Raw genomic sequence first — 12,456 nt, 5'->3', positions numbered from 1 at the left:
AATCAAAAGCTGCATTATCTTGTCTAACTAATAAAATAATTGAGGCACGTTGATGAACGCATTCAGAGCTAAGCATACTGGGCTCTGTCCAAACTGAGCTGGAAATCAGCATTCTAAAAGAATCTAATAAAAATGCATTTTTTAACATGCTGCAATTTATTCATTAAATGCTCTACTTGTGTCATCACTACTCAAACTACTCAGATTTTTTTTCAGTGTGTCACACAATGTACTAATATTTTCCATAATCTTTATTTCTAAGGCACCTAAATAGTTCTAATAAGAATTAGACTGTGAGCCCGCTGTTGGGTAGGGACTGTCTCTATGTGTTGCCAACTTGTACTTCCCAAGCGCTTAGTACAGTGCTCTGCACACAGTAAGCGCTCAATAAATACGATTGATTGATTGATTGAATTATAAAGATATTAGACAAAAGAAACAGAGTTTCAAAATGGGAGAGGGAAAGAGGACACAGGGAGGGGATACTGTAATGAAAATTTTGGAATGATTGGTCTAGAGCTTGTTGTGGGAAGGGAACATGTCAACCAACTTTGTTATATTATACTCTCCCAAGTGCTTACAGTACGTGCGCTCCACATACTGTAAAAGCTCGATAAATACCACTGACTGACTAAAAGAGCATAAAAAAATTTCTTCTTGCCCAAATTAAATCCTTCATGTGTAATTTAAATTGGCCATTTCTAATAGCATGCTTTTGTCATCATTAATATCAATCCCGTGAAAATTTTCTGTATCTCCCTTCAAGGAGCTCAAACGAAAATAAAATACCATTTGACTCTCGAGAGGAATGTGGAGAAATTGGAAGAACTCCAGATAAAAGCAACATAAATGATTAAAGGGCTGGGAAAATGCAACCTCTGAGGATCCATGGGTATTGTGCCTAGAAGAAAAGGCTGAGGGGTGAATTAATACCTGTCTTCAAGTATTTGGAGGGTTATTTTATGGGGTGGGGGAGGAGTTGGGGGTGGTGGTGGTGGTGACCAGCTGTTCTACATCTCCAGAGAGTGCAGGAGATTAACTTGAAGCAAGGAAGATTTAAGTTAGAAATATGGAAGAACTTCTCACAGTTACGATAATTATACACTGGGACAAGCTACCTTAGGAGTTGTGTCAGTTATAAGAATGGAATCAGAAACCATGAAATGCAAAGATCCCTGTTACTTATGGCAGGGGATTAGATGGGGTAGCCTTTCAGGTCCCACCCAACGCTAAGACTCTGTTTTTAGACATAAGCTCTATGGATACTCCAAAAAGTCCCGAAATTTTGTACAATACTAGTATGATTCCTGTTTTACAGATGAGCAAGCCAAAGCCAGAAAAAGGAAGTCATATACGATTTTAGTGGTTATATTTGCAAGTTACTCTATTTTGAACTCTGGGATTTTAAGAACACTGGCACTGATGCAGTTACTTCAACAACAGAGAAACTGGAAGACAGAGTACAATGGCATAAGCTTGGATAGATCTCATGAGAGAAAGAGACATGGACAGAGAGAGAGAGACATAGCGATAGAGGGTCACAGAAAGTGAGAAGGGAGGATTCAAGCCTGGAACATACCCAATATTGGAGAGAAGGTAGATTAAAAAAAAACAAAGCCACTGAGCTCTGCATTCATTCATTCATTCAATAGTATTTATTGAGTGCTTACAGTGTGCACAGCACTGTACTACTAAGCGCTTGTGAAGCACAAATCAGCAATATCTAGAGGCGGTCCCTACCCAACAACAGGCTTAGTAGGTGGCAGACATCAGGCAATATGAAATCAATCATATTCGATCATATTTACTGAGCACTTATCGTGTACAGAACACTGTACTGAGTGCTTGGGAGAAAACAGTAAAACAGTTGTTAGGTTAATTAATTAATTAATTATTTTTGTTATTTTTTAAGTGCTTAATTTGTTACAGGCACTGTACTAAATGCTGGGGTGAATACGAGCAAATCAGGTTGGACACAGTCCCTGCCCAACATGAGGCTCAGTCGCAATCCTCACTTTACAGATGAGGTAACTGAGGCCCAAAGAAGTGAAGTGACTTGTCCAAGATCACACAGCAGACAAGTGGCAGAGTCGGAATTAGAACCCATGACCAGGACTGAAACATCAAGCTACGGAATAAAGCAACGAGAGGGGGAAAAACATCAATATAACTTGTCAGAATCTCACGAGAGTAGGGTAGAAATATAATCTTCTGTGAAACAGAACGAGACACTGACAGTGTTACAGAGAGAGAAGAAAGAGGCAGGGAAAATGCAAGAGTAACAACAGAAAGTTAGACATACACCTAGACAGTTGAGCTGCAGCTAAAACCATCAATGTTAACCTCACACAGCCTCTGCTAAATTTACATGAGTATCAAAATAATAACTCCACAGTAAAGTGCAGAAGATGATATAGTAGGTATCTGCCTTCAATCAATGGTCATTTATTGAGTGCTTATTTTGTAGAGAAGCGGCTCAGTGGAAAGAGCATGGGCTTTGGAGTCAGAGGTCATGGGTTCAAATCCCGGCCCCGCCAACTGTCAGCTGTGTGACTTTGGGCAAGTCACTTAACTTCTCTGGGCCTCAGTTCCCTCATCTGTAAAATGGGGATTAAGACTGTGAGCCCCCCGTGGGACGACCTGATCTCCTTGTAACCTCCCCAGCGCTTAGAACAGTGCTTTGCACATAGTAAGTGCTTAACAAATGCCATTATTATTATTATTATTATGTACAGAAAATTGTACTAAGCAGTTGGAAGAGTACAACAGAAATAGACATATTCCCTGCCCATTACGTGCTAACACTAAACGTGACCCGCAGTGAAGTAAAATGCTATAGAAGACAGCACTTGTTCTGGCTATCGATGAATCAAGTTGATATCAGGTCTGGTTATACGACATTCACACTCACAAATTAGTCTCCTGTGCAAAATTTCCTATATGATAGAGATAGGAAGCCTTAGGGGCTGCCCTCCAGTTGCTTAGGTAATTCACTTCCTATAATGTCTATTGTTTTACTGTCTATTACTTTAAGAGAAATTAGTTTCACACCCAGAACCATAGTCACTGATAAATTTCCTATTAAACTTTATCATAGTATCGCACATTTAAATAAAACACAGCTTTCTCTGAGGCATATTCTTTCTTAAATACGGCCACAGGTAACTCAAACTGAAGCTACTATTTTGAAGTCTTTAATATTTGGGAACAACCTGGTTTTCAGATGGTGATTTCCTGACACGTGTACATGCTTAAAACTAAAGTTTTAATCTCAGTCGGTGTACGTGGATACCCTTGTGAGGCCAGCACTTTTTTCCCCTCCTCATTTCCTATTTCACCATATAATTTAGTCATCTCTCTTGAGTTAGCAAATTTCCCCTCGAGCGTATTGCTGTCCACAGCTGGTTGCCCATGTGTGTGTGCATGCAAAATTGTCCAACACACTGTATATCAAACTTCATCAAAGGACCCGCAGGACAGAGAAATGGTGATTCAATCCAACTTCCTTGCACTAAAAAGATTTTTATAAAAGTGCCTGATAAAAGTAGTGCTTCCTGCTTTTTGATGTAAGTAAAAAGAACGTTTTCATGTGAGAGGACTGGTCAGATAGCAAGTGTATATCAAAAGCAAGAGGCGGTTCTCAAGAAAGCTCAGTTCTCTATAGTCAGTTAAAAATTATGAGAATTGAAAACTTTTAAAAATTGCTCGGTTACATAAACCAGTTGTCATTTTGCAAAGTAGAGGATTAAAAAGTTGGTTGACTTTAGGAAAAAAGATGGAGAAAATATTTAGGATGCATTTAAATGTGACTGATCTCTTACTTTACGGTACTTAGGAATGCAAGAGGGTTATCAAATAGCTTATCTTTAAAGACTGAGTGTGATCTGGATCTTTTTGTCACCTATAAACTATATTCAGTTACCTCATCTGTAAGATTGGGACTCAGACTCTGAACCCCATGTGGGACATGAACTGTGTCCATCCTGATTAGCTTTTATCTACCCTAGAGCTTGGTACAGTGTATGGCACATAGTAAGCACTTAAACAAATGCCAAAAAATACTGTATTTAATTTTATGGTCACTGGGCCTTGGAAACAAAAGGGTGCTATTTAATCAGTCAGTTGTCCTGACTGTGCCCCACAGCACTTACGTATATATGTACATATCTATAATTCTACTTATTTATATTGATACCTGTTTACTTGTGTTGGTGTCTGTCTCCCCCGCTCTACACTGTAAGCCCATTGTGGGCAGGGATTGTCTCTCTTTATTGCCATATTGTACTTTCCAAGCGCTTAGTACAGTGCTCTGCACACAGTAAGCACTCAATAAATACTATTGAATGAATGAATTCAAATGATCTTCATAAATATCAAACATTTTGATTCACCACCTTTCCTTCTGCTTTTAACTCAAGATGGAGAATGGCTATTCATAGTACCTTTTCTTTATTCTACTTAAAATGTTGGTATGTAATGGCTTGTAATGACCCTTCCTGACTTGTTGGGGTCTTCAGTCATTCACTAAGCCATTAGAAAGGCAATTCTCTTTCCAGTTCAGATAGGAGAGGGTGTTTCAGTTTTTTTCCCAAGCCTCCTCTTGTCCTGGAGAAAAAACCTGAGACTGGTATGGAATTATATGTGGTCACCAGATCACCAGGACAATATTCAAAATTCATTTACTTTCATATTATCAACTAAATTTCCAAGTCAGCAATTTTGAGGTCAACTTCTCCATGAACAATGAAATAAATGATGTGTGGTGTTAGTGTATGTGTGACTATATATGGAGAAAGAGAGAGAGAGAAAGAGAAAGCAAGAGGGAGAAACAGAGAGAAAGGAGAGGGAAAGTACAATCAATCAATCAATCAATCGTATTTATTGAGCGCTTACTGTGTGCAGAGCACTGTACTAAGCGCTTGGGAAGTACAAGTTGGCAACATATAGAGACAGTCCCTACCCAACAGTGGGCTCACAGTCTAAAACGGGGAGACAGAGAACAAAACCAAACATACTAACAAAATAAAATAAATAGAATAGATATGTACAAGATAAATAAATAAATAGAATAATAAATATGTACAAACATATATACAGGTGCTGTGGGGAAGGGAAGGAGGTAAGATGAGGGGGATGGAGAGGGGGAGGAGGGGGAGAGGAAGGAAGGGGCTCAGTCTGGGAAGGCCTCCTGGAGGAGGTGAGCTCTCAGTAGGGCCTTGTAAGGGCTACAAGCATACTTTCCTCTGATTCATAAGTTTTTATGCCTTTCTTACATTCCTTCTCTCCTTCTCCATCCCTACACTAGCCCCCAGGAACTTCAAAATCCATGTGGATATTCCCAACAACTTCCCAGCTGCCTGCTTCCTCTCAATCCTCACCTCTGCTGAACTCTTGTTCCACCCATCTCACTCATTCACCAATGTGGAAACATGCTTGATCTCATTATCTAGCATCATGGTACAATCTCTAACTTTGCCAACTCTGAAATTCCACTCTCTGACCACAACCTCCTCACCTGCTTTCTCTCCCACACACTCCCTGAAAAACTGTCCTCTCCTGACACAGAGACCTATCATCTCTTGACCCCCCTCCAGTTATCCCAAGTCATGCTGCCCCATTTGGGCTTCCTATATAACCACCCCTCTCCTGAGGCACAATTCCTCCCTTTCCACTGAACTCAACTCCTTTGCACCCCTGTTCTCCCATTGATCTCACACAACAACTTGCAGTCCTGGTTCACATTCATAGTTTGCTTCTACTACTTTCGCACATGTGCTGCTGGTGAAAATCCAGACATGAGGCCGACCTTATCCATTTCAAACATCCACACCTGCTGCCCTCTCCTTTTCCAGCAACAATACTTCACCTCCCTTGATTGCCCACTGCTAGCACCAATTGTTTCTGACTCTCAGGTCCCTCCTTGAACTCCAGTTCCCTTCCCTCCCATTTCTCTTGCCCCTGATGACCTTGCCATCTATTTTACTGACTATATTGAAACCATTAGGAATGATCTCCCTAAAATCTTTCCAGCACCTCCCCAGTCCCACGTCCCTCCTGCTCCTCCATCTACTTTTCCATCCTTCCCAGCTGTCTCTCAGTCTTTCGAGACGTGATCCCCTGACTCCATTTGAAATCTGTCCCCTCCACCTGTGCCTCTGACCCCATCCCTCTGCACCTTATTGAAAGACTTGACCCATCTACTTTCTTTCCTGCATGACTCATCTTCAAGAGCTCATTCTTCGAAGGTTCCTTACCCTCCGCTTTCAAGCAGGCCCACATATTCCCTACACTAAAAAAAACCCCAAAACACTCTCATAATCTCACTTCGCCTGCCAGTTATCTCCCTATCTCCTTTTCAGCATTCCTTTCCAAACATCTTGCACAAGGTGTTTACATATTCTGTCTCTACCATGTCTTCTCCATCAAGTTTGACCCACTGCAATCTGACTTCTGCCCCTTCCACTCCCCAGAACTCCACTCCACTGCACTCTTCAAAGTCACCAATGGTCCTTCTTGCCAAATCCAATAGACTCCACCTTCATCCTAATTCTCCTTGACCTCTCAGCAGTCTTTGACACTTATGGACTCCCCCAGTTTCCTGAAAACACTATCAAACCCTGGTTTCAATGACACTGTCCACTCCTCATTCTTCTCCTACCTCCCTAACTGATCCTCCTTGGTCTCTTTCTCCTGCTCCTCTTCTGCCTCATCCCACATGGGGATCAGTTCTGGGTCCCCTTCTGTTCTCCAGTTACATACACTCTCCTGGAGAACTAATTTGCTCCCACAGCTTCAATTACCACCTATGCTATGATTCCCAAGTTAACCTCTCCAGGCCTGACCTCTCTCCCTCTTTGCAATTTCACATTCCTCTTTCACTATGTTCCATCAACACCTCAAACTTAACATGCTCAAAACAGAACCCATCTTCCAACCTAAACTCTCTCCTCCCTGTGCCTTTCCCATTACTGCTGACAGCACCACTACTCTCTGTTTCGCAAGCTTGCAACTGTGGCATTATACTTGATTCACTTCCCTCCTTCTGCCTGCATATTCAGTCAGTCACCAAATCCTGTTGTTTCTACCTTCACAGCTCTAGAATCCTCTCCTTCCTCTACAGTCAACCAAGCTAGTCCAAGCACTAAGCTCTACTAAAAATCACACTTAGCTGAAGACACCTTCCCTGGCTTGGGTATGTGTCAAGCACTATTCTAAGCACTGGGGTGTAGATACATGTTAGGCAGAATACAGGTCCTGTCCCACATAGGGCTCAGAGTCTCAATACGAGGAAGAACAAGAATTGAATCCCCATTTTGAAGTTAAGAAAATGAGGCACGAGAAGTTAAGCGATTTGCCCAGGGCCATAGCAGGCAAGTGGCAGAGCAGGGATTAGAACCCAAGTCCTCTAGCTCCCAGGCTCATGCTTTATCTACTAGGCCACACTGCTCCCCTGGTCATGTTGCTTATGCACTTGGACCTGAACCCCTTAGGAACCTGATATTCACCCCACCCCCAGCCCCACATAACTTATGTATATATCCTTATATTCTCCCATTCCCACTTGGTAATTATTTTAATATCCATCTCCCCCTCAAGACTATGAGCTATTTAGGGCAGGGAACATGTTTAGCAACTCTGCTGAACTGTTCTGTCCCAAGCACCTATAAGAGTGCTTGGCACACAGCAAACACTCAGTAAATACCATTGATGATTGACTGATGTCACAGTCCACCTTGACTACTGAATTGGCCTCTTTGCTGACTTCCCCGCCTCCAATCTTTTCCCTCTGCAGTTCATACTCTATTCCGTGGCCCATATTTTTCTAAAATTTCATTCCATGCAGATTTCTCCTCTCATTGTACCCATCCATCTCTGCATCATACAGAATTTCCTCACCATCTGCCTTAAGGCACTCGGTCAGCAGTTAAAGTACCCATCTCATTCTACAATTCCACTATTGGAAATGCTAATAATGGCCCAAAGCCCAGAACTGTCAATAGTTTGCCTACCAATGCATCTGCAGAACTCACCCTTGATGGTGTGAGGTTATTCTACCAAGTGGCCTATCTCAAACACCCTTATTTAACGTCTCTTGTCTGAAGAAGGACATCTTTGGTAAAAAGGTGCCACTTTTTCAGTGACGTCAGAAAGAAATTATTTGGCTTTAGTGCACTTTCATTGCTCTCAGGTGGTTACTGTCATACTGTCAGTACGTAGACAACCTCACAAACATCCACTGAAATTTCTGTAGCACAGAAAATGTCTTCAAAGGGATGAATGAAAATGCTGAAAAAAAAACCCTCAGGCACTTAAGCTCCCAAGACGTCACATGGAAGAATAATTTTGCATAATGATTCCTTCCTCCACAGTGAACCAATAGAGAACACCTTCAAAACACGAGCACATCAAATCCTATTCTGAAAATACAGCACACATAATATCTGCTAACAACTGACAATCACTTGTGCTCATTTTTCTATAATTGGCATATCTTCCCAAATGTACATAATCTCTCCAGCCCCAGAAGGGGGTGGAGCAAGGAGCATTAAAAGCAGACGGGGACATAAAGATAAAATAAAATTTACACACGTTTAGAAAGAGACTAATCATTGAAGGCAAAGGTGCCCTTTCATGATTTTAGCTCTTTAGAAGGGCTGGGGAGTTTGCAGCACCTTGAACTTGTCAATGTAAAGCCATCCATAATGTCTTTTATTGTCTTTATACCTCGTTTCCCAGCAAAGCAGAAACACATGCTTCAGACGCATCGCAAATAGCTGTCAGGTCATGACCTCCTTCAAGGGCCAGAACAATCCGGCCGCCAGCCAATCCCATCAGCTGCTTCGTCAGGTACCCAAAACCTGGAATGGGGAAACAGGAAATGCAAGAGGAGGGCAAAGGTTGGCAGCTGAAACAGACTCTTGGCAGAAGATCAAAGCATTGTAAAAAGGTATTACATCATATTAAAAAAGCCACAAGGGGTTTGGGAGGACTAAACACATAATAGAAGCCAGGCTTCATTTTAATAAATTCATTTCAGAATTTCAGTTCTACATCCCCTTTTGATCTGTTTAAATGTAAGAATTATTGTTTGCACTAGCTGGAGTTTTACCCAAGTAGCTAATAATTAGTTTGGGGGACATTGTGCCAAAGCTAAAAAGGAATAATTTATGTTCTTTCACACCTAAACTTAATTAAAAGTAAGAAGGAAACAAACACTAGGCATGTTGTGTCTGCTTCTGTTGGTTTGTGAAAGCTGAATGACAACATTCCACAGGTATTTCATAGCTGACACTTAATAAAATAACGGTCTCTGAAATACATGGCATACGACAAAAACCCCAGAGCCAAAGGACTTTGATCGTAAGATACACTGAATATGAAAGGCTACCATTTTCAGTAAATGGCACAAAGGGATTCAATGACTCTCTGCAGATTCACATTTCGGATTCAAATACAATGTTTCAAGGCCAGCTTTGATCAACAACTTTACCTTGAGTCCTGAAACAATCCAGCAAGTGGAAGAAACATTCCTTAATGTCTAATTATCTTCTTTAGTTCAATTATTTACTTTAAGAATTCTATATGATTGGGAGTGATAAGTGGCTTAATATACACTCTACTTTTCTCTACTTACATAAATGCTATAAGTGTTTTCCCTTTCTACTATTTACTGTCTCCGCTTCCCTAAAATCTTTAATATATTCATCCTTAAGCCTTCCATGGAAACAAAAGCAGAAAGCTCAATCCTTAGTTGTGGCAGATTTCATCTGATTTTAGACATTTGATTTTTTTTTTCTATCCTTTTTCAACTTAGTGTTCCCAAAGAGTAATTGCTAAGGTCTCAGCTGAAAAGGAGTGATTTCTGATTCATCCTTTGGAGATGAACAGCCAACAGAAACTGACTCTTTCAAATGAGAAACAATATTTTCAAAAGGAAAGAAGCATTATCTACTATGGTGGCCTAATGGAAAGAGTACAGGCCTGGCTGTCAGAGGACCTGGGTTCTAACCTTGGCTCTGCTCTTGCCTGCTATGTGTCCCTTTGGGCAAGTCACTTAACTCCTCCGTGCCTCAGTTCCATCATCTGTAAAATGGGGATTTACTACCTGTTCTACCTCCTACTTAAACTGTGAAACAGGGACTGCATCTGATCTGATTACCTTGTATCTACTACAGTGTTTGTATCTACCGCTCCACAAATATTAAAATTATTATGCTGTCAATATTACTTGGTTAAATCTCATAAACTTGATTTGGCATTTTTTTCCCCCTCAGTTATAGGAAAGGCCTGTCAGATAACCAAGACTTTTGCTGCACCTCACCATTCTGCAGCACCATAATAGAGGTATGAAAAATTTGGTGAGTAATCAATAGTTACCCTAAAACTTGCCCCTCACCTTTCACAGGTATTGAAGGCAGTGGATACCTAACTCTTGGCCCTGCCTACATTTTCTCTGCAGATATCTGGAAAGTTGTCAGTTGTCCATTGTAAGTTAACTTTTCTGTGCCTCAATTACCTCATCTGTAAAATGGGGATTGAGACTGTGAGCCTGTGTGGAACAAGGACTGTGTCCAAACCAATTTGCTTGTATCCACCCCAGTGCTTAGTACATGCCTGGCACACAGTAAGCACTTAAAAAATACCACTACTACTACTAATAATAATGACAATTTTATTCATCTTCTGTGAAAGATGGACAGAGCATATTTCAAAACCTACTGTCGATAACAGGCTTATTCACTGGCTGCAATGAAGTTGCTTTATTTAACATTTATACCTTCATTAAAAAAAATCAAATTGAAGAATGGAAAATTATGAGAACTGTACTTTCCACATTGGTACAGCCACCAAAAAATAAAATAAAAGATTTAAGAGAATGGTCACGAAATACACATTCACAAGAGGGTTAAGATTAAATGCGAACATTATAATGAGATTAAAATACAACTCACACTTTGCTGATAGATTATAGCCTCCAAGAGGCGTAGGATGGCCTTCTACTGCATCAAAGCCAGAAGATACCAGCACCACATCAGGGGCAAACTCGTTAGCGATTGGCATTACTACCGTTCTGCAACATACAAAAATGGAAGGCACATTACTTTGTCTGCCTTCTATATACATATGAACACATACAGGGAGATACCTGAGTTCTAGAATAATATTCGTTGGTCATTAATCAAGCTGACTCCTTCCCCCTTTAATTCCTGTCAACGTTAGAGGGCCTGAATGAGAAACAACGCGTTGGAATTTCAACATCTTTTGGTTCAATTACTTTAACCTCCCCTCCCTCCCCCCAGCAAAAAACAGCAGTTAATCAATCAGTGGTATGCACTGAGAACTTACTATGTGCAGAGAACGTACTATGTGTACTAAGTGCTTGGGAGAGTACAATACAACAGAATTATCAGACACATTCCCTGCCCATAATGAGCTTACAGTCTAGGAACCCAGGCTAGTGTATGGTTAATTTTAAAAATTCATTAAAAATTGACATCTCAGCATACATAATTCTATTTGTTCTAAATTTAGGGTGACCCGTCAATTTTTTTTGATGTGATATAGGACCTCTTTGTTACTGTGCTGCACTGGGGGGAAGAAACTGAGGGGAGAAAAATGGGAAGGGCACTTGGTAGACCCTGTAACTAACTGGAAAACCCATCAATTAATGACCTCACTACGTGGCACTTGTCTCCTCACTGTGGCAAAATGTTGCTTCTAATTCTCTCCACAAGCCTCTCCAGCCTCTGCAAAGGCACTTATTTTTTCCATCCTGCAGTTTTCATTAACCATAATTAAAGACTGGCAAGGTCATGGAGCACACAGGCACTCCCCTATGCAAAGCTGTGTGCGGTTGTTAGGGGAGGTGGAACCACCGTGTTAATTTTCGTCTAACCACTGTTCTTTTAGAAAACAAAGTGTCTGAAACTGTAGAAAATGGTAAAAAGATCATCAACGCGTTGCCCAGAAACAAAACAGTCTCTGGAACTGATGATAAATATACATGCTTCAAGGTGCATGGGTTCTAATCCCGACTCTGCCATTTGTCTGTTGTGTGACCTTGGGTGAGTCACATGGGTACAGGTACTGGGTCCGACCTGATTGCTTGTATCACCCCAGTGCTTAGTACAGTTCCTGGCACATAGTAAGCACTTAACAAATATCATAATAACGACAATAATAATTATTATTTTTAACACCTGTTAAAAACATAAAGCCTCCAAATCAATCCAGTTTTCTATCTATATGCAAGGCTGAAATGTTCTATTCCTGAAATAAAAGAAGCTCAGATTTTTATTACTAATAGATTAACTGACAATATAATTTAAGGAGAGGCAGTGTTGGGGAGAAAGAAAAAGAAGAAATCTATGTGGGTGATTGAAATAGAAGTACCAGTATGAACAAGAGACACCAAGAGGCACATAACTATCTTTACCGTGAGGAAAATGCATTAGA

At 40.8% G+C, this 12,456-nt stretch overlaps 1 protein-coding gene across 6 annotated transcripts in view; it reads right to left on the bottom strand.

Annotated features, from left to right (window-relative positions):
- The window catches only part of HDAC4 (histone deacetylase 4), a 510,642-nt gene that overhangs the window by 14,930 nt on the left and 483,256 nt on the right, over positions 1 to 12,456 (bottom strand). For all 6 annotated transcript variants that reach the window (XM_038748724.1, XM_038748726.1, XM_038748725.1 and 3 more), the window contains 2 exons: positions 10,953 to 11,071; positions 8,725 to 8,858 (listed from right to left, as the gene is read on the bottom strand). In XM_038748724.1, the coding sequence (XP_038604652.1) occupies positions 8,725 to 8,858; positions 10,953 to 11,071 (253 nt within the window). The remainder of the gene's footprint in view (positions 1 to 8,724; positions 8,859 to 10,952; positions 11,072 to 12,456) is intronic.

The sequence above is a fragment of the Tachyglossus aculeatus genome, chromosome 7 (assembly GCF_015852505.1).
Source record: "Tachyglossus aculeatus isolate mTacAcu1 chromosome 7, mTacAcu1.pri, whole genome shotgun sequence".
NCBI lineage: Eukaryota > Metazoa > Chordata > Mammalia > Monotremata > Tachyglossidae > Tachyglossus > Tachyglossus aculeatus.
Note: the sequence above shows the minus strand (reverse complement) of the source record. Positions and strands in the feature narration are given on the sequence as shown.